The 27,850-nt window shown below is 40.9% G+C and overlaps 1 protein-coding gene across 5 annotated transcripts; it reads left to right on the forward strand.

Moving 5' to 3' along the window:
* The first annotated feature begins 901 nt into the window (after positions 1–901).
* Positions 902–27,514, forward strand: larp1b (La ribonucleoprotein 1B). 5 transcript variants are annotated; one of them, XM_005929676.2, is made up of 20 exons: positions 902–1,717; positions 4,034–4,095; positions 5,500–5,556; positions 6,379–6,604; positions 8,458–8,631; positions 9,340–9,465; positions 9,621–9,789; positions 11,581–11,725; positions 12,042–12,219; positions 12,978–13,165; positions 13,467–13,541; positions 14,016–14,375; positions 18,241–18,355; positions 18,592–18,761; positions 19,167–19,273; positions 20,203–20,363; positions 20,518–20,662; positions 21,393–21,502; positions 23,714–23,841; positions 24,150–27,514. In XM_005929676.2, exons 1-20 carry the CDS (start codon positions 1,345–1,347, stop codon positions 24,420–24,422), a joined length of 3,342 nt encoding a protein of 1,113 aa, XP_005929738.1. In that variant the 5' UTR covers positions 902–1,344; the 3' UTR covers positions 24,423–27,514. The 5 variants fall into 5 exon arrangements, with proteins under 5 accessions (XP_005929738.1, XP_005929739.1, XP_005929740.1 ...); XM_005929677.2 differs by having other exon boundaries at positions 18,595–18,761; XM_005929678.3 differs by having other exon boundaries at positions 18,244–18,355.
* The last annotated feature ends 336 nt before the right edge of the window (positions 27,515–27,850 follow it).

Genomic DNA, 27,850 nt, shown 5'->3' on the forward strand with positions numbered 1-27,850 from the left:
GTACAACATGTAAAACCTTGAAGCAGATGGCCTACAGCAGCAGAAGACCACACCAGAAACCACTCCTTTCACACAAGAACAAGTTTTGACTTCTGCTGCAATATTCACATGGTAGGCTCAGAAATTAGGCATTTACAGCATTTCATCCTGCAGCAGTGGTTCTGACTGATGGTGGTGTGTGCATTTTTGGGCTCCTTAATACCAACTGGACATTGCTTAAGTGTCACAGCCCAAGTTTTGCTGCTGAGCATTTCCGTCCCTTTATGACCACAGTGTCTCATCTTCTGATGCCTGCTTCCAGCATGTTAATATGCCATATCACAAAGCCCAGATGATTTCAAAGGGGTTTCTTGATCATGACAATGAGTTTACTGTAATCAAATGGCCTCCACAGTCACCTGATCAATAGAAAACAATCACCCAAACTTTATTTATGAAGCACATTTCATACAAGTTGGAACATGGACAGGAAGTTTAATGCCCACCGAGCTACAGAAACGATCCAATAATTAAAAAACTATGAGTTGTTGTAAAATAATTGGCAAAAAATAAAGACATCAAATCACTCAAAATAAAGAGATTGAACAAAACCTGCTATAGAGTTTATGTCAGAACAGTAAAGTACGGGAATGCCGGTGAGAGAAAGAAAGAAATTATACAGTTTTCCTAAAGATATAATACCTACTTTCATTTTACCTTCATGTTCTTTTTGATAAATATTTGAACAAGGGTGTCAAGTGTAGATTGTTTTCACTGAAAAAAAAAGCCCTTGATGGTTTGATTTAATAGATCAAACCAACAACATTTCACATTTATTCCATATTATTTCGTTTTTAAAGTGACATAAATTAATGATAAAAAAAATGCTGCATTACCAGTACGTAGCCGCTGGGGGCACCAGAGTCACTGTTTACAGCGTAGCTCCACGAGCTCCTGGCTGGTAGCGTGGAGTTGGAACCAGAGAGGAGGTCGCTGTAGTAGTTTTGTTTTAAAGAAAAAGTTACAGAAACTCGTTGGAGACAGAATAGAGTGTGAGTGGTTTACATGGTGACAAACTACAAACTCAGAGGTAATTATTTGTTCATACGAAACAGTCAATTAGAGTGAAAAACAACAACGTTTAGTTCGGGCTCGCTGACTTCTGCATGGTCGCTAGCTAGCTAGGACTTAGCTCCAAGAGCTACTTGGCTAGCTGGCTAGCGAGGTCCAGCCCAGAAGTTGTTTACTTCAACTTGTGGATGTGGTCACCCCTTGAGCTTTTCACGACTTTTCTTGGGGATAAGAGAGCAAGGACTAACAATTCACACTGGATTTAACACTGTGCGCTGTTAGGAAACTAGCAGGATGTCCACAGAGGTTGAGTGTGCTCAGGTTGACTCGGGTTTGACAGCGGCCAGCCCGAGCGGAGTGGTGGAGAAGAACCAAAACACGTCCCAGGGTGCTCACTTGGACAAAGGACAAGATCAGGGGCAGAAAGTCTTAGAAAAACAACTAGCGGACAGCCACGACTCCGGGGCTCCCAAGAGCCCAGCGGATATAGAAAAGGAAAGCAAAGAAAACTGTAAAGAAAACGACCAAAGTAGTAACGCTGACTCGGCTGTTGAGACGGTGAAGAAGAAAGTTGTTGAAGCGCCTCCGCCGAAAGTCAACCCGTGGACTAAAAGGACCACGGGCAGAGTGCCGGTCAGCAGCACCAACTCTAGCTCTCAAGACAAAGGTGAGATGGATTTGAAAAAAATCACGTATTAAGACAGATTCAACATTGCAATATGGTAACAGCTGGCCACACAGCTCCCTCTGCAGCCGCAGCTATTATACACGTTTTTTGCTTTGCAGCATTTTAGCAGCTTCACTGCAGAGAAATCAACGTTAATCTTTGCTGCAAATCCCTGACATATCTCATTTAGGCTCATTTAGAGTTGAACGGAGTGCATAACTTAAATGTCAGAGCGGTCGAGAGATGTTGATGGGAGCATACTGCCCCATCCCCCTCTGTGCTCGGATTGCTCCGTAGCACCACGTGTTGATTGCTGACAACTGCTACTTCTTTTAGCCACCACCAGCTAACTCTCGTGCTGCTTTCCCCCTCTTGATCGAGGGTCAGAGCTGGTGTCTGTGAAGTGAAAGCACACGAAAACCTGAATGTGGGACGTAATCATTCTTAATGTCGCGCATACATGCTTGACACTGTAAAAACAAACAAATAAGTAAGTAAGCGCCAAGACAGCCTGGCTAACTGTTCCTGCTGCTCTACAGCACGTTTTGCATGTCCAATGGCCTGGCTGTCTGCAGTTCCTCCCACCGGCCAGCCAGCTCCTCACTGTCACTAGTAAAAGTATCAGAATAAAGTGGCTGAACAGGTGATAAGATAAAACGGGACAGGGTTGTAATCTAATGATTGTATTTATTTTTGAAAGAATCGAACAATTATGAGTGATACCAGTATCACTGGTATTGTTTTAGTAAAAAAAGAAATTGACTTAATAAGTCACTTGAGCCAAGTCTGGAAATCATTGATAAGCTTCAAGTATTTTTGATATTAAAAAATAATAGATAAAAAAAAAAGTGAGGTTTGCAAATGGAGCTACATTTAATTTGTCAATTGATTAAAAAAAAATCTAAACATTCCTTCATTCCTATTCATTTCAAAGTGACACAAATGGGTCATTTTTTATGTCATGAATTTCTTTGCCTGATTGCTGATCATTTCTTAAAATCTGTTTCGTATTTATTATTTAATTTACTCATGCAATGTGGCAACCATAACAAGTACACATAACTGTACACAGTACAGGGCACACAAAAACAATGAGAAGAAAGAAAACCCATACTCAGGCAAAATACAGAATCAAATAACACCCTAAAAATGCACAGAAGAGTTTAAGCTTTATAAGAGAGTGATCTTTTTGTGCATTTAAAGCTACAGCTAAAAGGCATTTAGTTGACGAATAACAATATTGAAGTAGCAGGCCACTGATGGTACACATAAGGTTTAACTGATTCCTCTTAGTGTTAGTAATAAATTAACCTGAAGACATCAACTTTGATGCTGAAAGCTTGTATTAAAAATGAGTGTGGGTGGGGGTAGTAAAGCTTAAGATATTTGGAGGTTTAGAAGGTAGGAAAAGTTTAGTTGAAAGAAGCCATCAAGGCGTTGTGGGATATGTAGGATGTAGGGTTCATGGCCAGCAATGAGGAGTAAAATTAAACACAAGTCTGTCTGTAATCTGTTTTCTAGCTCTGCTTCTGTTAATCAGATATCACAACTGAATGCATTACCTTTCTATCTATAACATACAATCAGTTGATCAGTTCAGTATCAACAGTTCATTTGATTGACTCATGAGGCTGCTGATTGGTCACTGAGTGATTGCATTTATTTTATCGTACTCGTGACAGTCGACTCTGAAATACAGCTTTCTTGAGTTCAGACCGTTCAGCTAAATTTGAGTTGTGAATGTGTGTCAGAGCGCAGAGCAACCAGGAGGGAGCTATATTTTAAGCGCACGACTCTTGCAAGACCACAGGCATCATTTTACAGCGTCACTGTACAACCAGTCTCGTGGGTGGATGTCTGAAGGCTCATTCAGGCATACACCCATTCATATGGAAGCCTCGGCCCTGTTTCTCTTATCAATCTGACCATCCACTGTCGAGCTGATAGGAGCTGTCAGGCTGCAGTGGGCCACTCCCAGGACACAGCAGCCTGCAGAGACGCAGCCACATACCGCTGGTGCTGCCTGTGCACAAAACACCCTCAACAAGTCGTGTCACTTAGTCCGTTGGGGGGAGCACATTTATTCTTTCTGTACTGACAGAAATATCCGATGGTGTTCAAACACAGCAGAGCAGCGCATGCAAGAGTAGATAACTTGACTTTTTAACTGCAGTGTTGAGCAACCTTTCTCAATCGGAAACTTCCTCAAAGCTCTTCTTAAATTCAGAGAGTTGAAAAGGACTGAACCCCTTTGGATCTAGTCCTGTCTCTCAAACATAATGACCTCACTCTCGGTTATTGATTGTGTATCCGCAGATCAGCAAAATGCTCCGAAAGTCGTCCGCGCCACCAAGCCCAGAACGAGAAAAATCAGCAAGGTAATCCTTTTTTTTACGTTTCTATCCTTTTCTTTAATGTCCATAGTTGCTCAAATCTTACTAATTATTTCCACAGCAAAGTAACCACAAAGTGTTGTTGAATGTCTCGGCTAATATAAAGAGTGATGTTTTTGCTTGTAGTCTTTTCTTCCTGGCAAATAAACCACTATAAAATGATCACATGTTCACATTGCGTTGCCTGTGGATTTTCGTAGGTACTGACATTTAGAATGGGAAATAACCATCTGCTGATAGCCTGACTGTTAGCCGGTTTAAGCTGCTGACCTGTGGTTTTTGTTTGCTTTTCCAACCAGTTTTTCCACTGCAGTTACTTGAAGTTCACATTTAGAAGGGATTTGGATTATATGAAGATAATATCATATATAAAATGGTCATGTTTATTGACCAAAAAAATACATATTATGATTGTTAAGCAGGGAAAGCGTTTAGTAGTGCATCCGCTCAGTGGATCTTTAATTCCACTGAGGATTGATACACTGTGTTTTTAATACCCAGTTTATGTGCTTAAAGTGTGACATACTATCTTATCTAGTCATGCTTTTGCCACATATTGTGGGCTTTTATGTAACCTGGGGAATTATAATGCAACCTGCAGACCTTTCCTCATCAGGGTCATAGTCACAGTTCTACAGGACCCCATATTATCATTACTACACAGTTACTGAATGTTGTCTGGTAGTCATGCACATAATAAGCAAACTGGTGTTAAATACATCGAATCACCAAGCCTGGTCCCTTCATATGTGTTTAGAAAAATGTAACAAGTAGTTTCATAACTTTAAATAGTATTTCTCGCACGCTCGGTTTCTGTGTTCACCACTCTTTACATATGAATAGAGTTCTGTGTTTTGTTTTTGCTCTGCTTATGATCTGTTACCTCTAATGGCTGCTACTCCTTTTGTCGTATCGTGTCTGAAAAACAATAATTTGGGATGAACTGGAACAGAAGCGTTTTCGGTCAGTACTCATTCATTAGAGCAGGGGTTGTTTAAAAGCCTGAATCCCTTTAGGATAAAGTTAGTTGACTTTCCGTTTGATGCGCTTCATATCGTAGAATGGATATGGTTAGAGAAATCAGCATTTGAGTTTGTGTTTATTTTTTCTGCGCACCATACTCATCACTTCTGGAGTGTGTACCCTTTGTCTGCCTAACCTTGATCCCATATCAGTTTCCCCAAATTTATGGAATTTTCAGCAGTGGAAATTGACTCACTGTGTTTATCACGGTTGTTTGCAGTTTTCCCCGCACACACAGAGCACTGACCCCCTTTTTCTCTATGCTGGGCACTTCAGTGCTACCTGCTCACCCAAAAAGCAAATGAAAAGATTCCTGATCATTATATCATCCTTTGAAACCTGACAGTCTTTCTTCCTCTTTCACAGTCAAGTGACTTCAGTGACATCACTAACTGGCCTACGCCTGGAGAACTGGCCAAAGAGGTATGATATGTGTGAATGCAACTTCTTTTACAAGCAATGAGAGCTTGTTTTCTGGTGCTTCTACTAGCCGCGTCAAAGATGGATTTATTTTTCTAATTTCTGCTCACTAGGTGGAGCGCTAGAAGCATTCTGAAGTGTTCAGGGTGTAGCTTTGCAGAGGGTTGGTGCAGGTTTTTAAAAAGGGGCTGTCTTATAAAATGTAAAAAGGTATTCTGGTTTTGATCTCACATGGTCAGATGTGTGATGGGGGGGATTATTCAGAACCCGATAAAGCTGAAACAGGTCTTCAGTTGACTGTGAAAATTTTTAAACTCACCTCAGGTTCTTCTAACAACTACTTCAGGTTTTGTAAGGTACAGGCGACAGCGGTGAAAATATAACTAACTAAAGGGACTCTAGATTTTTCCTTTTCCTCAATCTCTGCTGATTCTCCAGCACTTAATCTTCAGTATAGTTCAAGATCTGATGAATTCAGAAAAGTTAAAAATATCAGGAAATATTTAAAAATCTTCAAATGTAAAGTTTGATTAACTGGAGAAGCACCTGATGTGTTTTTCATCACGAAGAATATTTAAGTTATTAAAAATGTTGTCATTGTCACAGTGTTGGAAATGAGGTGCTTGTTTCTGCCAGTGTAGTTTTTTTTAAGCCCCAAGATTAAACTTGATCTGCATCTAAAAGAATGCATTGTATATTTTCTTACTTGTGCAAAGAATTCAAGTCCACAGAGCAGGAAACATATTAGTAAAAGCCCACAAAATTGAAATTGTTCTATAAAGGTGTGACTAACAGCTGGTATTTCCCCCCCCTTTAAAATTTTAGCAACAACAAAATGTCCTCAACAACAATGGAAAGAAGCCTCCGTCTTTGCGCAGAGATAAGGAGAAGAAAAGAGAGCGACCGGAGAGAAAATCTGAGAGCAGCCATGATGGAGGTGAGAGCAAAGAGAACCAGGAGGCTCAGGTGGAGCCGATGGGAGAGCTGACCAAAGATGAAGAGTCAAAAGCAGGACAGGACGCCAAGAGTGCCAACCTGAGGAAGAGAGGAGGTATGGGAGAGCAAGTCGTTGATGAGATGAAGCTTTGTCTCTCTCTCTTTCTCTCTCTCTTAAATGGTTTGGATAAGGCTAATGACAGCGGCTACAATCCTGATTGATTCTGATTCACACACATTTCATCACCGTCTTGTGAAGTTATTCATCTCCAGAATGTGGTTTTTTTTCATACAGATGTTTCTTCAGTTCCAAATTTGGAGATGCATATTTTTCACTCGACTGTGATGATTTGTATTTTTTAGCATGTCTGTAACTGTATTAACTCTGTGATTGCTGGCTGGTGAAGACTGGTGCATGCTCTGCTGTGATTATCTTACGTGTTTCTCTTCCAATGATCCGCTCCTACATTGTAAACATCACAGGCACCAATCTTTGTGGAAGCCATTCAGAGATAAGCACCTTCATTAACTCCTCGATGTCTAAACTAGAAGCGAAAAGTTTTGTTTCTAAATAAAAGAAAAGACATTTTTAAACTATGTTTTGACCTAATATAGCGTTTAAATCAGCTGCCAAACTTTAATAATTTAAAATTTGAAGTGTAGTGTAGGAGTGAACATTAAACAAAATGCCTGAATCACATTGTTAATAAGAACTTTACAAAACTATGTAGAAGTAATTGACACAAATGTTCTATAGAGATGCAAAAAGCTGCTAAATGAAGCAACAAAATCTCAGACCTAGAGACAAACCAGTGACTGTGTGGCAACCACCAGTTGCAAGGGAAACAGTTTTTCCCCCATCCAGTTGACTAGAGCTTGCTGGAGATTGATGGCAGTTGCCATTGTTGTGAAATCGATTTGCTAAAGCACCAGTCACACAGGCCTAGAGACCAAATACCTACTCCATGAACAGCTATAGTTGAAATTTCTCTAAAATCCTAACCTTTTCTTGCATGCACATAATCTGCAAGAGTTGTTCATCATATTGGATGATTGATAACCACCGGTCACAAGGGAATAATGTGGATTCTCCGATCCAATGGTGAGTGGTCCTTGGAGTTTCCTGGCAGTCACTAGGTGAAATCGGTTAACACCCTAATAACACCCAAAACCTAACTCTGATTACTTTGATCAGTAGTCCATAGTTTGCATGCTGGTCTGTAAAAACTCGCCAACCCATCAGTAGTAAAATTTGAAAAAGTGCAACGCAAATCAGAAACAGAAAACCTCGTAGAAGCTGTGCCTTTTGAACCCTGTTGGTTGAAGCACTGAGGCGCAACTTAAACTCTGAAGGCAAACGCTCTGTTCCCGGTTTGTGTTGCACTTTTGTGTTCCACAGTTAGAAAGTAATTGGCAGGTGGGGATCATACTTTCTGCGTCTGCGCGTCCGCTACAGTTTCCTTGAGTCCCAGTAACCTAAATGTCATTACCAGGCAGTCAGTGTGAGGGTCTGTGTGGATGGGCTATGCCTGCCTGGTTTTTTGGGGGGGGGGTTGCAACCACACGTACTTGGAGAATTGACATTACAGCCACAACGTCACAACTGGACACCGACTAGTCTCTAGGCCTGTGTGACTGAGGCATTAGATACTGAAGCTACAGCGTCTCACATCCAAAATGGCAAACAAGTTAATGTCACATGGTTTGCAGTTATGTGGCTACAAAACCTGAACACAGAGCATTAGTACAAAAACCCTAGAAGCTATACATGAGAATAAAGACTTTTAAGTCCTTTATTTGCTAAACAAACCTGGAATATGATTAAGTAGTCATTCATTGCTATGATGAAAGGTTTACGCTGCAGTTTTAGTCACCATGCAGCTTTATTTCTGGATTTGATCTTTTTTATTCCCCCCCTTTTGGACCAAAACTCTACAAGCTTTGTTTTCGGTGTGCAATCATCGTTAGGTAACAAACGTAAGTGGGTTTCTCTGCCGCTGGAGGAAGTGTCCCGGGATGATGATGCCAAGACGCCCGGCAGGGGCCCAGCACGCTCAGACACAGAGCCCATCGATGACTCGTCTGACCTCACGTCGCCTAATCAAACGCTCCATAATAACAGGGCGCATGATAGCACCAGGAGTAAGTGGCCTCGAGCTCACTGTTTACTGTTCACGCCTTCAGTCTTTTTCTTTCTTCCTCACTTCGCTAGGCTGGCTTTGCTCTTTATTTCTCTGGTATCTTTTTAACATTTGCTCAGCAAGCTGCCATCTGTCTTTAGTGTCCACATGGCTTTTTTCCTACTGCATGGCTCAATGAAAGCATGACTTTTTTTTTTTTTTAAATTTGGCGAATATCTTGCATCAGATGGATGATTTAAAGCTTCTTTGACATTTATTCTCATACAAATTGCCAACAAAACCAAATGTTTGTAATTTTTCCTGCAAATAAAAACAAATATTAAAAGGTTTCAGATCTCTGCAACGAGAACAGGCTGCTGCTGCTTGTCATAAAGCTGTTGAGCTAACTGGATGTTGGTGGACATTTTTATGTTTTTATCATCTGTGCTGACAGTAGTCCTTCTAGTTTAGATGATCTGGCTGTTATTAGGGTTTATTTACAACTTGTTTTTATATTGAAGCTTTAGACAGTTACAAAATATTGATTACAATCCTTTAAATTTACTTAAAGACGAGTTTTTTTAAATAAAAAAGCAGTTTACTTACATTGAGTTTCTTGTTCAACTCAACTTCTTAGTAATTTTAAATCTAAAAGTTTAATAATGCCCTTCAGCGGTACATGGAAGACGTTGTAGGCTTTGATCATGAGTGTATGTTTTCCTGTTCATAGGTTGGCGAAGAGAGCCGCGGGACTATGGCGACGATGTTGCAAGCATTCGGAGCGACGGTGGGAGTGTTCGTGGAGGAATACGAGGAAGAGGGAAGGGACGTGGACGCGGAAGAGGTCGTGGGCGAGGTGCAGACTAGTGTTTTTCATTCATTGCCACACATAAATTGGAAGCAGAATCATCAGCAATGCAATTTCTGTCAAAGACAAGAAAATCCAGCTTTTTGAAGTGTTCTCTCTCCTTCATATGCCATTATTTGTTCCTTCTGTTCTTTTGTTTTTAGGGCGATATGAATACCCGCTCAACTTTGGAGACTCTCAGTCATCTGATGGTTCTGCTCAGGCCCCTGCAGAGTTTGGCACCAACATGGTTTACTACTACAATGATGGCAACAAATTCCAGATGTACGCGGTGGATGAAAAGCTTCTTAAGGAATACATCAAACGGCAAATGTAAGAATTTAATACCTGGAAAAAATATTGTCCTATCTTATGGAGGCTCTTATTACTTTTTACTATTAATAGCTCGATGTTCCAGCTTCATGAAGCATACTTCAAATTTTAAAAAAATTGGTTATTTTAAGCAATGACATATTTTTTTCTGGATTAAGTAGAAGGTTGTAAAAATCAGGTCATTTTGTAGTTTGCATTTCTCAAACAAATACCAGAGCAGGTCCAAATATGCAGCGCAATCCATTCGCCAATTTTAGCACCCCAACCTGAGACATGTTAGTTGAACTAATAGTATTGCTTCAAGATGGGAATGCAACATGGAGTGTGGCAAAAGATGTTTGCTGCCTCTAAAATTTGGAACAGCTACAAACAAAATGGGTAGATTACATGAGGAACACGCATGGGTAGATCATAGTGAAATCCAAAGCATCAGGACGGAAAACGCAGAAAATTGCACAACAACAAAAAAATGGACAGAAATACGATGCAGTGTTTGTGGCAGAACTGAAAGGAATGTGCTGAACGAAACGGAAAAGCCAAAACGAAAACCAGTGCAAACACCTAAACGTAAGAAAACAATATGACAGGAGGTTTAACGAGAATGAACTGTGGACGATGAGACGAAAGTGATGATCTGCTGCTGAGATGATGCTAAACTTCTGTCTGCTGCTGTTCCAGTGAAACGCATCCAGATGATTGAAGAAAATATTGCATACAGATTCATTTTCCTTTTCAGTTTGTCTCTCTTTATATGAATAATCACATTTTCATAGTCAGTAATGACATTTAGGCACCGTTTAAGCTAAATTTCCTGTTCTTCCTTCCCTTGTGTAACATAGTAAGTGAAGTGTTTTCTGATTTTTGTTGTTCTCTTATTTCCTCAAAACATTTCCTCGAGTATCCTTTTAAAAGTCACTCAGTTTAAGACCATAAATTCATTAAGGTCTGTCTTTATTTCTGTAGTGCATTTTTCATACCAGTGTGATCAAAAATAACGTCTGAAAGAGATGAGATAGAAACTTCTATAGAAGAGGGGTGAGGATGTCTCAGTACATGTATGATAGGCAGTGATCTGGGTTCAGGGTGGCCTGCAGGGGGCAGTGTCCACTGCTTGTCTGCCTGACACTTTTGGCCTCATTGCTGTTCAGACTGGAGGGTGAGGTGAAATGCTAAATATAGTCTGAGTGATTTGAAGGGGACAGGAGATGAATTATACCCAGGAGTGACTGAGGAAAAAACTGTTAGAGGGTGAGAAGGGGAGGAAGAAGGGGTGAGGGAGGATAGAGAGGCCACTCTTGTCTTCTCCTTTCTCATCTCACTCAGCGTTATTCAGGCTGCTCACTCAGCCGACGTTACTCTGGCTGCTTGCCGCCCGCAGGGTGGGCACTAAAGTGTGCCATGGTGATTTCAAATAGTGTGACAGACAGTCAGCAGGGAGCTCTTCCAGTCTAGATATGGTGCTAAAGTCAGACTATGTCTTTTTTTTGGTAAGGATTATAAAAGAAATTATGATTTCTTAATATATATATTTTTTATACTTCTTTGTATTGGTGACTTACAGGTTTCTACCTCAATACTAGACTGAAATGTTTCTGTAACACAGAGTATTGTAAATTCTTTGGGAATAGTTCCTGATTCCTGAAATCAATGGAGCCTCAGGGACACAGGCACAAATTTGCCAGCTTCACTATAATACTTCAAAATGGGCAATCTGCTCCTTTACGTACTGTTAAACAACTTTGTTTTGTTTGTGCTGGTGATTAAATGTATTATGTTGTCCTTCCTTTTCAGTGAGTACTACTTTAGCCTCCACAATCTGGAGCGAGACTTCTTCCTGAGGAGAAAAATGGACGCGCAGGGTTTCCTCCCCATCTCCCTCATCGCCAGCTTCCACAGAGTGCAGGCCCTCACCACTGACGTCAGCCTCATCATTGAGGTAGCATCACATCACCAGTGTAAATGCTGCGTGTGCTCAGGCTGTAAAGCTTGTTTCTTGTCACATCAGTGTTTGTTTTGTCGGTTAGTTTTTAACTTCTAATCGTGCCAAGTTTGACATTTGTAGAGATGGTAGCAGTGAAGGACTATGAGAAGTCATGGAGTGCTACTTTTCATGACAAATGAAATGTTTTAAAAATAAGTGTGTGTGTGTAATTATTTATTTTTTTATCAATGCTAAACTAAAAGTTCTTATATTCTTAACTACATGCCTTGACTTTAATGCTGGGCTCTGGTATCTATCTCGCATTTTGAAGGCTCTGAAGAGCAGCACAGAGGTGGAGCTGGTTGATGAAAGGATCCGCTGTAAAACAGACCCTGAGCGTTGGCCGATTCCCACCCCTACCACCGTTGGTTCCCCTCGCACCGACTTCTCCCAGCTCATTAACTGTCCTGAGTTTGTTCCTCGACAGACCCTCAATGCCACAAACTCCGGTCAGTATCCTAATGATATCCTCTCAGTAAATCTCATGATGTAGATGCATAGTGTGTATCCAAAACCCCATATATATAGAATGTTAGCACTTTGGCCTGTCGTGTCCCTTTGCTATACAAAAATTAAGTTCTATTTAAAGAGCACCGCTAAGCGGCCCCTTTGACACTGGGGGAACTATGAACACACAGTTTATTTTGACTCGGTTTTCACCAACCTACTGCCCCAAATATTCAGTTGAGCAGCAAATGTGGATTAAACGCAGCTGGAAGGCACCACAAACATGACATTGCTGGAACATTTTACTAAATGAGCCTACATATTTGGGAGCAATGGCTGCAGAAGCACAAAATCACAGTGGATAGAGAGACAGTAGACAGACTGGCTTTGAAATCATGAGATTTGTTGACGCTGTAAAAAAAGCATCATCTGCATGCTTGAATGATTAATTCAGTCAAATTTTTATTTTTTTTATTTTTCCATGCTAAATTAAACATCCATATTTATGATTTTTTTTTAAATTTAATAATTAAGATGACGCTGTCTGGAAGTCATAAAAACTGGTTTTGATGGACACTTTGTAAACAAGCTGACAAAGCTGCCATTAGTCATCAAAAACAGTTCAGTTTCTCTAACATCAGTTATTGTTGAGTTGTTGCTATTGAGATTAAACGCACAGTTTTATGTTGCTTTGAGCTTTTTGGTTTTTTACTCTGTACAAGGTTGACTGAGTGTCTGTGTTACGTGTCGGGGTTTTCAGCTTCATCACCTGTGAAGGCGACTCCTCCTGATCCCGTGCAGCCTCGGGACTCCCCTGACCCTGGCTCCTCCAGCCAGGAATCTCTACCGGCCACAGATGACTCCAAAGATGCCCTCGCCCCCAAGCCCGACCCTGACGCCTGGATCCAGGTTGAGAAACGTCATAGGCAGCCCTCTGCAAAAGCAAAGGTAGTGAGTGCACAAAGGTGAAACGGGCCACTCCCCTCATGCCTGGGGTTGCTTTAATTTTGAGTATGTTATTAAGGTAACTGGTAGAAATTATGGCCATAACAATCAGAACTAGAAGGGCACACGCATGCTTCACTCCTTCTCCAGGTTTCATTAAATCAAAAGTTTTCAAACATATTTTCCATCGTTCATCCCTTCCATTGTCTCTCATTTGTTACTACGTCATAATGCTTGTCTTCTCCTTTCCTCTGCGTTTACTGTCAACACCTTTCGCCCATCTCCTCCATCTTTTTCCTGGCAGTATGTCAGTGATGAAGTGTGCATTGCCGGCTCTTCTCTCTCCACATCGCTCCAGCCTCACTGCCTTTCCTCTGCAGTTGAGTATTTCCTCCAGCACTCACTCATCCAAGCTTGTCCTCTGCCATTTCTTCCATGTGCTTCTTTTTTACTTAAATATTGCATGTCTGTTTCTTTACTTCACAAATGAACTCGATAGGGGATTAGTTATACCGTGTTACAGCTAAGTCCTTCACAAAGTTATAATTCTGATTTTATGCTTTAGAGAGACGGTGGCGATGAACCTTGTGGTTGTTTTTGGAGTGTGCAGTTGGTGATGCTGATGAACTGAATTGGATTATTCACAGATGTATTTCTGTTATTTATTATAACATTAATAATAGAAATGCGTGTAAGAAACATTGTATTAATGATGGATCAGTATAACTCTGGACTGTTTGTTTGCCTAATATAATTGGATGGCTTAATCACATTTATTATGTGTTTACACCTCGTTTCCAGCAGGTCTTGGCTGTTCCTTTGTTAATGGCTGTGTATTCACTGTGTTGTCTAGGGGGATAGTAAAACGCCTCCTCCCAGCCAGCAGCCTCCTCCACAGGCAGAGCCCGACCAGGAGGAGCTGGACTTCATGTTCGATGAGGAAATGGAGCAGATGGCGGCCAGGAAGAACAAGTTCACAGACTGTTTAGATGAGGACGACTCGGACTATGAGCTGGATGACCAGGATGTGAACAAGATCCTCATCGTCACCCAGACTCCACCCTACATCCGTAAGCATCCCGGTGGGGATCGGACAGGTAACCATGAGTCCCGAGCTAAAATTACTGCCGACCTGGCCAAAGCCATCAACGACGGGCTGTACTACTACGAACAGGACCTGTGGAAGGGGGAGGAGCCAATTGAGTGCATCAAGGTAAGACGAACGTGAAAATCATACTGTACGCGTTACGTTAATGGTGGATTTTAAAGTCTTAAAGGCTAGACTGTAATACACTTGTATAGCATCAGTGAGCGCTGTATATTTTATCTATTTTAAAAGTTTATAGATGACTGAAATACCACACCAAATACTCAAACTCCCTTTTTTTTAAAAATCAAAATAAAGTCATTGTCTTCTAGAAGATGATGTATGGATCAAATATAGGGAAAATTATTTTTACCTGCTGGACATACAGACGACCTGCATTTTTAGATCAGTACGCAGCATTTTCTGCTTGGAACTGACAGCTAATAAAAAAGTCTTACAGTCACCATGTAGCGTGTTGGAGCAGGTCTGCCAGAGAGCGGTTAAAAAAAAAACTGCACTGACACTAGAAAAGAAACACCCAGTACAGACATGCACGTACAGCACACAGCGTGGCAAATCATGCCTGAACAAACCAGCCTTTGCATCTCGCTGCTATTCACAGAATATTGCTCAAGTTTTGTATGTGTTTGCATATTTCAGTTCTAACGTAACATCCATGGAAACATTGACTCTAACTTGATTTTACTCTGGATCATGCTAAGTTAGCTGTCTCATTATCATTCCAGGATTTGTGCTAAGCCTGTTTTGGTGTTGCATGGATGAATTCTTCTGAATTTCTCTGGTGTAGTGGGCTTTATATGGTGATCACATTTAAACTTTATAGTCTGAAATTATTTAGACTTAACACTCGAGTCCAAAAGGTCTAATTGGACTTTGTAATGAGGTTGTTACCAAAACTGAGAATTAATTAAATAAGAACTTTTATTGTAATATTTACAAATTTTAAAGGGTAAGAAAACCTGGTGTGCATCAAGCCATCACCATCCCATCCAGTTATTCAGTCACCATCGCTGTCACAATGTTTGATGGCTTGGAATTCGACATATTTATGCATTATTGAAGGCTATCTAAGTGCGCCCACCCTGCTCTGTGGAATAGGAGGGTCTTTGAGAAGTTAATACAGATCAGGCTATACTACGTATGCACAGCCAGTGGGTAGAAGCGATAGACTCAGCAAACCTGGAGCCCAGACTTCTTTGATATAAACTGTTAGGTAGTTGGAGCAAAAATACCCCGAAAGGCACAAACAACTGTGTCAGCATCCTTCTGTTAACTTCCAGCCTTTATATTTTTTAAATAGGCGAGGAGTTGTCAAAGAAGAAATAAGTGTTTTTATTGGTCCAAAGTGCTGACTTAGAAAGTCACCATAAACGTTTGTATTATCAGCAAATCCTCCGTTTCCGCCAGATTTGATTTTGAAGAATTTATCCAGGAGAGTTTTCTTGTGTTTCCACAGCTCACAAGTCCTGCTTTAACTTTTGCGTTTTATGCATTGTGTTCTAATTCTAGCAGTTATAACAGTGTTACAGCCACACCTGACATTTAGCACAATATACATGTACCATATTGTTCTTTTAAATTGTGTTTTAAATTGTATTGTTATCAGATCACTGATATGGAAATCACTAACAAATTAACTAGATGACACAGCAGACTGCCACATGATGGATCAGAAATCTAATGCTGGGCTGAAAAATGAGTCTGTGTATGTTTGTATTGTAACCAAAGCACTCTGCTATGGTTGCATTAGGGCTCATATCTCATAACCATTACTGTCTGCACCACCTCTTCAGTGATGATCATTGTGAAGTTGCATTGTCTTACATTTCTTTCTTATACAGCAGGAAACACAATTGCACATACTAGAGTGGATATATAGACGGTATATGATTGAATGATGCTGCGGAGCATTGGGGTAGCCCTTGGTTGCTTTCAACTGTAGGTTTCCTTTAAAGCGTAAGCACTACTGGCACTCATGCCACTTTGACATGAAGACATTGTGACAGAGCTGTTAAACCTCACACCGTGCAGAGGAGGGACAAAAATAAATGCACCATTTACTGTCCACTATACAAGCCTCCAGACTACAGTTGCTTCCAGAGCTCAGCGACCTCCTTTTGAAAGCTGCCTCTTCTGTGGATACAGTGCATGTACAAACTCTGACTATAGGTCACACAGCATTATGCAAGCCTTACATTAGAACAGAACTATAGCACAGCACCAGTGTATATTCAGGTTTTACAACACTACAGCATCGTATAATGTTGATGGCCAAACGTCAGTAGCAGGTCACCATAAATCACATCATCAGTTTAAAACACTTTGGGTCCCATTCATCAGCATAGATGATGCAACCTTCAGTTACATGGAAGTGGATCAGTAGGTGAAAAGAGACTTTTATGGATTCAGAATAGAAATGTCTGCTTGTTTTTTACCAGCATATGAAGGGTGTTCTCGTAGTGGAAGAAAAAACAGAAGCAGACTTAAATCATTTGAAGATGTTTAATGTGGAAACACATTAAAAAATCTTAATTAATAGCTTAGAAGTGCGATTGTTTTCTTAAATCCATATAAAATGCATGCTGGCCAAAGTAATTTAGTTTGTAATTTGCAAGAAGTAGGCTTGTTAATATTATTTTGGTGAACTGATACATTTCTTGATAGCATGTTTTGCCTATTAAGAGACACGGCCACTTTCCTAGAGCGTAAGGGGGGTTTGAAAGGCTTATTTTATCAGGTCAGCTGTTCCAAATAAATTTGAGATGCATGTTAGAAAGTGGGTCTATGATTTGCGTGCGTGCGTATGTAAAATTTGAATTAAATGAGCATTAAATTATCATTGACTTTTCTGTAATCACTTACAAGAAAAACTGATGTCAACATGTCTATTAGTGGAGAAAAGTCTCTGTAGTATTAGTAACAGGACAGAAGGAGCACGATGAGGAGTTGATGCACGGGCTGTGGAGAAGTGTTGGGTCAGAAGGTCTACAAAGGGGAACTGAAAGGAGAAAGTAGGAGTTGACCTTTAATACCAAACAGTTTAGAGCAGCAGGTTAAACATCAAGAACTCTCACACACTGCCACCTCATCACTGGCAGCGTCAGAGCCGTCCACAACTCACAAAGACAAAAACATATCTGTTACACTCAGCAAGAATCATTTAATCCTGCATCTGTCAACAAACTGGGGCTGTAAAATCAGAGCAGAAGTGAAAGCTTGCTGGTATAACGGTGACCAAAATTACAAATGAAGCCAACCACAAAAGCAGAATCAACTATAAGAATCTTTATTCAAGCTGCTCTGTGAAGACGTTTCCAACGGGGTCAGCTCATTCATGGGCTCAAGGGTTGGTCAATAAATAAAGCATGTGGGAAATGTTTTGCCTGAGCACACATGCACCAAGGCCACCTGCATATTTTTCTTCCCCCTCTGTCTGGTGCTGACGTGTAAAGTACAAAGTCTGCGACACATGTGCTGTGTGTCACACAGGCCTGCATGGCTGCAGCTGCTGGCGTGTGAGTGTTTTTTACCACCATAGTGAAGTGTTATCAGTTTAAACAGCCTGTAACGGCCAAATGTAGTATCTGAGGGGAAGTGCAGAAATCCTTTTATTGATTAATTTGACTTAAAATTGAGATTTGTCACTAGGAAATCAACTAAATAAGAAGATTGTTTTCAGGGCTGCAGTGAATTGCTTCGTGTTGGATCAGTAATTATATTACTTTGTTTAAGAGCTTAAAAAATATCAGCCTCCAGCTCATCTCTTATGCTTTTTGTTACCTTATCAACAGGATCATTTGTTTTATCTGTGTTCGGTTCAAAGTGCAGCATTTATTGTTGTTTTTCTGCTTGGATAAAAGATGATCTCAAGGCCGTGTTAAAGGAGTGCAAATGGTGATGATCAGTGGTCATCTAACTCTTCTTTTTTTCCTTTTCCCCCCCCCCCTTTTGTCACATTTCTGCTCCCCAGCAGGAAGTGGAGAACTTCAAGAAGCTGAACGTCATCAGTAAAGATGAGTTCGACACTCTCACCCCCAAAGCGCCCGTTGACCCAAACCAGGAAGTCCCATCTCTTCCCATGCCAGGTGGGGTTTGTAGAGTTGTGGTGAAGCAGGTTTCATATGAGCGAGTATCCTGTGTGCTACCTTCTGCAGTTTAAACCACACCCCTCTCACACTGCGGTGCTAGTGTAGGATGTGATTTTGTTTGTATCATGGGCTTTTTTTTGTGCATTGTAGACATAAAGATGGTAGATATTCAGATAATTACCTGACAGTAAATATAAATTGATAACTTTTTGGGGGAATGATGGGCTTCTCAGCAGACAGTGGAGCAGAGTTGGCTCGTTCTGTGCCCACAACGGTCCCACAGTCGCCCAGAGCTCACCAACCCCGGACCCCCAGAACCCCTCGCACCCCCGGACGCCAGGACCCCAGCAAGACACCACGTTTCTACCCCGTGATGAAGGAGACCGGCACCATCGATGGACAGGTAAGCTCTCGGTGTCCGTACATACAAGGAGTAGCAAAGCTCCTCTTTATCTGCCAGACTACAGATCAACAGATGGATTGATGTCTGTCAGCAGGCCTGCTGGTGAAACTTTTTCCTTTCCCTTGTTTGTTTGTTTGTTTGTTTGTCCTAACTCTTTTTTTTCACATGTGCATAACAGTAAGAGTGTGGCCACTCCTACAAATACAAACAGTGGCTGCCGGTTTTCTATTTGTGGTATCACATTGGTTTAAAAGATCAAATATGTAAATACTGAATAAATATATAATTCCTCACTCCTTAAACTAAAATAAAACCATGAAACATACAAAGTAAACTAAAAATGTCAGGCAGCACAGCCGCCCTGTGCCTCATTTAACCAGTGTCCTGTCCTGGTGTTTGTTCCAGACGCCCAGGAAGAAGAAGACGAGCCACAGTTCGAACCCTCCCCAGGAGGCTCACATAGGCTGGGTGATGGACTCTCGCGAACACCGACCGCGCTCTGCGTCCATCAGGTCTGACTTTTTCATTTGAGTGTAATTTGGTTTTTTGCTCATTTGGCCGACGGACCAGTTAGCATCCCAATACAAGGGTCGCTGCTCCTCCTACGGTCAGAGTTGAGTCAAACGTGGGGTGGCTGTGGCTCAGGTGGTAGAGCAGATCAGCTACTGATCGGAAGGTCGGTGGTTCGATCCTTGGCTTCCCCAGTCTGCATGCCAAATATCCTTGGGCAAGATACTAACCCCAGGTTGCCCTCCGATGCGTTCATCGGAGTATGAATGTAGTTTAGTTTGCACTTGTGTTTAGAAGTGCTTGTATGAGTGGGTGTGAATAGGTGAATGTGGCATGTTGTATGGAGCGCTTTGAGTACTCCGGGAGAGTAGAAAAGCGCTATATAAGAATCAGTCAATTTACCATTTACAATCGCCACCTGATGGGTCTCCAGGTCAAAGTCACGTTTGTTGTTTTGTGGGAACTAAATAGAGAAGTGTTTCATGAGCCGGATGAGCTGCCATGTCCGTGACATTTTCTTTTTTATGGCTGCATTGATGGTGTCTCACAGGTGACGAGCAAAAAGTAGAACTCACAAGGAGCGCTTCCTCGTTTCGCCCTGCCAGTCATTCTGCATTATATGTCAAGCAGTTGTTCTGCTTGACGTATAATCCTTTTTATGAAAAGAAGTTGGTGCTAATGTGATTTACACAAAGTTTTTTTTTTAAAAATCAACTTTTGGTGGGGAACGTTCGAGCCTAATTCCACACTTTGTTTTGGGGGTTCTGTTGTCATTGGCTCATTATCACTTCAAACAGAAATGAGACAAAAATCCTGCTTTTTGTTTTGTTAGTCTAGATTTGTTTTTGTAAGGTTTATCTAATAAACTGGCAGCTAAATGTTTCCCCGTTGCCTCTCAAACATCTTTTTTTTTTCCTCCATCCTTCCACAGCAGCTCCAATGCCTCTCCATCAGAAGGAGCCCCGCTATCAGGAAGTTACGGCTGTACCCCTCAGTCATTGCCCAAATTTTGGCATCCATCCCATGAGCTGCTGAGGGACAATGGCTTCACTCAACAGGGATACCACAAGTACCGCCGACGGTGCCTTAATGGTACAGAGACCTCTAAAAACCTCCACAAATACTGCTTCTAAGTAGTCCTCAGCTCTAGTACACCATCACGTACTCAAAGCTTTGAGAAAGCAAGATGAAAACAAGATGAAATGGTCACCTTCTCTGTTTCCTGTTCTTGAATTTTTCCCTTCAGAGCGAAAACGGTTGGGGATCGGCCAATCTCAGGAGATGAACACTCTGTTCAGGTTCTGGTCCTTCTTCCTCAGGGACAACTTCAACAGGAAGATGTATGAGGAGTTCAAACAGTATGCTGTAGAAGATGCCAAAGACAACTACAGGTGAGGCGGACATTTAAATCCTGAGCTCTGCGTCTGTGCCCTAGGGATAAGAAGTAAATGTCATTCATTAATGAAGCAAACAGCAAACACAGACTGCTTTGTTTGTGTCACTTATCCACAATTACAACCACACCCTAAAAAAACGCCCTGAAGTGTTTTTTGTGTTTGTGTCTCACATAGTGGTGATAGTGACTCTGGAATAACAAGCCACTTCCACAGATTGAAAGACTTATTGATGTTATTCAAGAATTGGAGCGCCTGCAGGTTTAAGCAGTGTCATTGTTCGATAGCATGAGGTTAAAGGTGAACACTGCTTCTGTTGTGACTCTAAAGGGCTTCTCAGTCAAACCTAAATTCTTGTTTAAAGACGTGGGTAGCTCAGCCCTGCCTGTTGAAGTGAAAGTGCCTGTAGTGTAAGAGTGTAGCAGCCTCAATGTCTCTTCCTGCTGGAGCTCACCCTGTCTGAACCAGAAACCAGTATACTTGTCTGTCTGGTTCCTCTGACAGCTTCAATTACAGCTGTAAGTAAATCACAAGAGAATGGAATCCATTGTTGTGAAATGTTGGAGATGCAACTGCTTCGCTGTCAGCGCTGCATTTTCACCCAGCCATTTTCTCACAGTGCATCATTATGTGCACACACTAACGTCTATAAGCAAGGTTTGAAGCTCGGTGATATTTGTTTGCATGTAACTCAGAGTGAAAGGAAGTGTTTGTTGTGTCCCTGCAGGTACGGATTGGAGTGTCTGTTCAGATACTACAGCTACGGTTTGGAGAAGAGATTCAGATTAGATCTGTTCAAAGACTTTCAAGAAGAGACCCTCAGAGACTTTGAGAAAGGTAATAAACATGAAATGTAAACAGGCTCTCCCAAATGTCAGCTGCTGCTTTCACTAATGTAGCAGATTCTTCTGAATAAATCCCATATTCAGTGATCGAGTGTACGAGTGTGGGAAGTTATGTTTTCATTTTGGCATACTATATTAGCACAATTGATCTAAATTCAGACAAAAAATTCAAAATCCGAGTAGAAAAAAGTTATTTTTTACTGTAAAACCCACAAACATGTTTAACGAATCATTTTCATAACTTGAAATGCAAATAGAAATTGTACATTTCTAAAAAATTATGCACAAGTTTTGCAAACAACAAAGTTATATGGTACTATTTACCTAAAAATGCAGCCAAGGCCTCAGGCGTTTTTTATATAACCATTTAAAACTATTTACAGAACAATCAAATAAGAAGTCACACAAATTATTTGTGCCAGTCCAAAAAATAGTTTTTGTTAAGTATAAGACAGAGGAGAACACCACAGGCCTAAACCCTGCAGGTCTGACAGCAGGAGGTGCATCAGTCCAGTTCTATGTGGGAACAGCGTTTACACTAGAATTTGCCTTTAGTGGCTTTTTTGGAGCAAATGTGACATTCAGCAGTATAACTGACACACAATACAAAACAATAACTACACACTAACTCTTCTCCCCTTCTCCCTAAACAACCAAGTGCCACATGTTGCTATATCATTTTTTTGATTGGCTGACATTATAAACTTTAACACCAATAGGGAAGGGATGTTTTTTCTTTTTCTTTTTTCACTCGCAAGTAGAGAGCGTTTGCTAGCGCTGTCCGTAGAAAACGCCGTTTTTGCCGTTCTTCCCGCTGTAAACCCCCAGCGGGTTAATAAATGCTTCATAAAAACACCAAAATTCTAAACATTCTATTAATATATTCAGTATTTACATATAATTAAATATAAAAATGCTAAAGAAGGCCAACATGTGACTTAGCTTTGGTTCACTTGACCCTCTCAGTTTAATGTGGAAGTGTGTAAAGAGAAGAGGGCATTAATGTAGTTCTCTCAGTCCATTTCAACACTGACTCAGTGAAGCAAACAAACTGTGGTTGTTTTTGTTTAGACTCAACCAATCTTTATAAAACATTCTGCTACAGTACATGTGGCGTGTATTCCCTCTTACCTAACCACTAATAGTATTTGTTATATTAATTTTATGAAAATGCAAGTTATTAGCAGACTAAATTAAAAGAGCTGGCTTTCAGATCAAAGTAGATCTGAGCTGTTTAAATCGGCTAGTTTGGATTCTGATTCTTGCAAGCAGTCAAGATTGACTTCAGTTTTACTCAAAGACTTTTAGAGTCTTTTAGAGAGTTTTTAATTTTTAATGTGATTACAAATGAGTTTACCTGCAGCATGTTTCCAACACATTTAATGAGAGAAGCCCTTGTTTAAAAAGCTACACTGAGCGTGCAAGCATGTCTGCATACCGACAGATACAGAATGAAAATCTAAAACCTACATGCAGTCTTTACCCAACAAATATCTGATGGAACCACATAGCAAGGAGGTTAAAGACCCAACTGATATCTCACTGTTAAGTCTGTTTTTTCTCCCCCTCCATTTCCTGTGACTGCTCTACTCACAGTGTAGCAGTAAACGCTATACATAGCGTTAGAATAGGGCTCCAATTCTTAAGCCCCTTTTGCATTAGTACCTACTCAGATCGCCTCACTACAGTTCACCACGGTTTTTTAAGGGTTTTGCATTAGGTCATAGTACCTGTTACTTCTTTAGTACCTGCTCAGCCAAGCGATCCAAGCAGGAGGACTGCATGTAACCAATTGGCTGGTCAGTGGCATCATGAGAGCGCCTCGTTCATGAAACTCAAAACCGCCATTTTTCCAGCGTGGTCCTCGATTCTGATGAAAAGCCACAGACACAGAGTATATATACAGATACACCCTTGCCTCGACGTCCACTTTTATTGTAGCATTTATGTTGTATTTAATTATGTCACAGGACACTCGGACGCATTGCTATGACAATGACCATGCACATTAGGAGGTACAAAATTGGAATGGAAAACCAGTTAATCCAGTGGTTCCCAAACTTTTTTTTTTGCTAGGCCCTCCTTTGTTTTTCTTCTTTTCATACAAGTTGACTAGAAAAATGTCCCCTACATTTAGGCATTTGAATTTTACCTAGAATTCAACACTGAATGAAACTGCTCTTCCTTGCATTTCCCTTTCCAGGTCAGCTGTATGGACTAGAGAAGTTCTGGGCCTTTTTGAAATATTCAAAGATAAAGAACCAGCCTATTGATCCGAAGCTGCAGGAACACCTCTCGCAGTTCAAGAACTTGGAGGACTTCAGGGTGGTGGTGAGTGTCTGCTGGCTACAAGTTTGAAAGGATGCTTCATGTTATCTCCACACTAGAGTGCTCTTTACCTGCAACTTTTATTGGGCTAAATGAATTATTAACGAAAAGAGAAGCTAGCATATCCTCATATGAAATTATTCTAACATCATTATTTCATACTGAAACACTAACAGACTCGGAGCTGCTCAGTCTGCGCCTGCAGTCATAGAACTGTATCATCTGGTCTCAGCAAAAATGAACAATTCTCGTGAGTGATCTATTGTCCCACGCGTAGTTACGCTTTGTTTTCTTGTGATGACTCTCTGCAGCCCCCGATAGGAGACGATGGCAGCAGGAGGAGGCGTACCTCGTCCTCGGCTGGGGATGAAGGGAGGCGTCGGAGACATCCTTCCAACACTACCTCAAAGCCCGCGCAGGCCTCCAAATCCTCCAGCACTTCAGCTGAGTCTGCCTCAGCCTCCGCCGCTGCACAGACCACACCCAAAGACAAAGCCCAGAAAGCAGCAGCGACAACATCTGCACAGGGCAAGAAGACAGAAGCCAGAGCTGGGAAGAAGGAAAGTGGTGCACCAAATAAATGAAGCTCCCCTCCCGTAAGCGTGGGTTTGAAAAGAAGCAAAGTGGGGCGGCTGCAGCGCTCATTCGTTTCAGAGGCAAACTGCTTGGGTGTGAAGAGAGACTGAGCGTGGTTGATCCAATTTGATTGTTTTTATCAGTGCATTTCATTTAAAAGCAAGCATAGGCAGCGAGCTTGAATGTGTTCACCTGACAGCTCATAACGTTTACAAAAATAAATGCATTCCCTGCATTTTGCCTTTTCAGATGCCAAACTATTCAACAAATACTTTGATTTCAACAATATGTAAGCCGCGCTGGTCTATATAGGGCTGTTAAACTGTGATTCTAAGTTGCCAAGATAACAGACACTGCACACAGTGTGACTAATCTGATACAGCAGGATGTCGGGCGTTTTCTCATTAAGTAAAATAGTCCGCATTCTGCTTTTTTAAAAGTCTTCCTAATTGATTATTTGGGATTCAGATGTGTTTAAAATTGAAAACAGTTGCAGGTTTGTTTGTTTCTTTTCTGAGGATGTAAACTTCTGTTTTTATCATGACAATCAAAGTTGAGTCTTAAAGTGCCCATATTATCATTTTATTTTGGGGGGTCTGCTAGATTAGGTTTACATGTTTTACCCCATTCTGTCCATTATTGCAGCACCGTCTGTCTGTAGGGCTCTGCTTTTAGCTCCTTTCTGTCCGGAAAAGCACAGTCTCTTGGAATTTGGCTCCATTAATGCAGTACATGTGATCATGGAGAGTTAAAGAAACAAGCGTGATCGTAACATACACCATGCTAACACTAAACCATAGACAGTATAAGAGAAGGATGCAACTTTTAGCTCTAAAGAGTGAAGCCAGTGTGGAAGTGTTTTATCTCTTTACCCCTTTAAAGCCTACTAGAAGTAACCCTTGATGCTCTTGTCGGAGCCGAGTGGTTCCTATCGTATTTCATGCCTGCTTATAGAACAAGATGACTGGGTGTGCAATAGACGGTAGTGAGGTTGGTCTCTGCTTATGCAGAAACCCGCAAACTATTGTAATGGTCATCAAACCACGTCTTTATTGATATGTACTGAAGTATCAGACCTCGTCATTAAGGATAAAATGAAAGTAGATAAATGTTGTCTTTATGAGGAAAAGAGCAAAAACTATTTGTTTTAAATAGCCACCAGGGGGCGATACCTGTGGCTGCAAAAACATATGGTCCTATAGAAGTCTAATGGAAAAGAGCCCTTGGATTTGACCAGTGAAAACACTTTCCTCAATCACCCAGTTAAAGAAATCCCAGAAGGTTGAATGTGTTCATCTGGAGGTAGCATTTTTTTCTGTGGGAAAAATGTCTCATCCCTCATCCAGGACGGAGAAAGTCACTTGGATGAATGAAGATAATCAACTTTCTAGGACTTTCCTGACGAACTCACAGTGTCAGTTGTTTATTTTGGGTCATGTTGAATACAAAATTAGGTGATAAAGTTACTCACTCACTCACTCATTCACAAGGTGTCACCACAGCGGGTCGTTCCACATGTTTGATTTGACAGATTTTTACACCGAGTGCCGTTCCTGAAGCGACCGCAAAGAGATTTGTGTCTCCTCTCAGAATTGAAACTGAGATCTTCCACTTTTTAGTTAAATGAGGTAAACCACTGTTGTACATTTTGGTCGTGCTACGTTTCAGAAAGGAGGATTATCCAGGGTTTGCTCACTTGTAGGTGACATCACAGTGCACATAGTAATCTTGCTTGCTTCATCAGGCTGTTAGTCATTCACACTCAGGTCCCCTTAGAATTCTTTTCTTCTGGCTTCCTTCATACTCTTCCACAACAATGACAAAAGAGCCACATTAAATCTGCTAAAAAGAACTGTTGCTTTTCTGGGGAGATGTTTAGCAAAGTGTAACCATACTTGTGAATGTTCAGCTCTGTCTTTCATTGGCATCAGTCTGTGTTTGTGCTGCATGGTGCTGCTGAGAGAGCTCGTACCGCTCCCACACAGGCCCTGATAGCAAAAATTCATCATGGAGAAATGTTTATTGTTATTGCAATTTAGAAAGGGAGTGGCTGAGATCAAATGTTGTTGTGTTCATGCTATTGCCGTTTAGGGCATTGACTGTGAGCTCAGTGACTCACAAAGATGCACTAACGCCGTGCACAGTCATAACCTGTGCGTGCCTGTCCGTTAAAAGTGACCGCTACTCATGTGTGGTCACATTACGCCTGTAAGATTTTAGTCTGAGATTTTACTGAGAAGTGAAAAGGTGCTCTTTCACACATGAAGCTAACATGTTCAGATACTGTCGGATTAATGGAAACTGGGGGGGGGGGGTTGACTGACTACAGCTACAAGGTGGACATTGTTACAAGTCATGGAAAAAAGCCTAGACTGTAAAAGAGGCATTTCAAGTAGTTCATCAGGAGTGAGGACTATTACAGACTAAAGGATAGAGGACAAACCAAAAAAGAAAAACCCATAATAGGGGCACTTAAAATTAGTGAAGGACTCGCACCAAAGCTGCTGCTCCATAACAATGTTTTTACTCTCTGACAGACATTGCAGCTAAACTACAATGTTTTCGTTTTTGTTTAATTTACAGCCTGCAAAAATTCATTTGGGACACTTGACGTCCCATTTTACAACCAGAAGTAGTATAATTTATTTTTATTTTTCCATGTATTTGATGGATGGAATAGTCTTAGGTAAGCATTGCAGTTCTTAATTGCTTTTTGCTATTGAATAAAATAAAAATGTTTTAAAAGAAATGTAAAAAAATAAATAAGTTTCTGCTGGAATAATGGGTGTGAGCTAGCATCATAAAACTACAGTATATTTTAGCTTGAAGTTTATATTTTGTTTGAGGCTTGGTGCTCTAGAGCACTTTAATGATTAACTTTCCTTTTATTTCACCAATGAACTTCAAATGTGTTTTAGAGCTGACTTTAACGGGAAAAAAATGTAAATACTATAAAAAATCATTTTGCCATTATTCATTTGATTTTTGAGAAGTGATTTGTTTTATTGGTAGTGTGGTGTTGAGTGTGTTTTTAGGATAAAGCAGTGCATGTTGATGAATTGTAAAATGCAAAAAAATATAAAATACTGATTGTACAAAATTGTGTTTGTGTGATCTGTCCTACTTTATCTCTCCGACTCCCCTACCTCTATTGGGTTTGTGCATTTTTTTTTATTTTTTTTTTTCACTGCCAAGTCGCCTATCCTGATAAGCTAGTTTTTGTTGTCAAATCACAGCTCGCACCTTTTAACAGCCTAAAGAAGCAATTCATACTGAAAAGTGTGTGCATGGGAAAAAGCAAAAACAGAACAGCTCCAAAGGAATCCAAAGACACCCTGTGACTTAACGTCAGAAAGTCCAATATTGAGGAATTGTCAGAAATCATTTCCCATTCAGTTTTGACTGCTAACAGTCATGGATTGGCCTCCCCACAGTC

The sequence above is a fragment of the Haplochromis burtoni genome, unplaced genomic scaffold (genome assembly GCF_018398535.1).
Source record: "Haplochromis burtoni strain Fernald_Lab_line unplaced genomic scaffold, NCSU_Asbu1 Contig_119, whole genome shotgun sequence".
Classification (NCBI taxonomy): Eukaryota; Metazoa; Chordata; class Actinopteri; order Cichliformes; family Cichlidae; genus Haplochromis; species Haplochromis burtoni.

Coding starts and splice junctions, on each gene's coding strand:
- larp1b (XM_005929676.2), top strand. CDS start 1,345: ATGTCCACAGAGGTTGAGTGTGCTCAGGTTGACTCGGGTTTGACAGCG. Junction 4,096..5,499: donor GAACGAGAAAAATCAGCAAG/GTAATCCTTTTT, acceptor CCTCTTTCACAG/TCAAGTGACTTCAGTGACAT. Junction 13,542..14,015: donor CTCACTGCCTTTCCTCTGCA/GTTGAGTATTTC, acceptor TGTGTTGTCTAG/GGGGATAGTAAAACGCCTCC.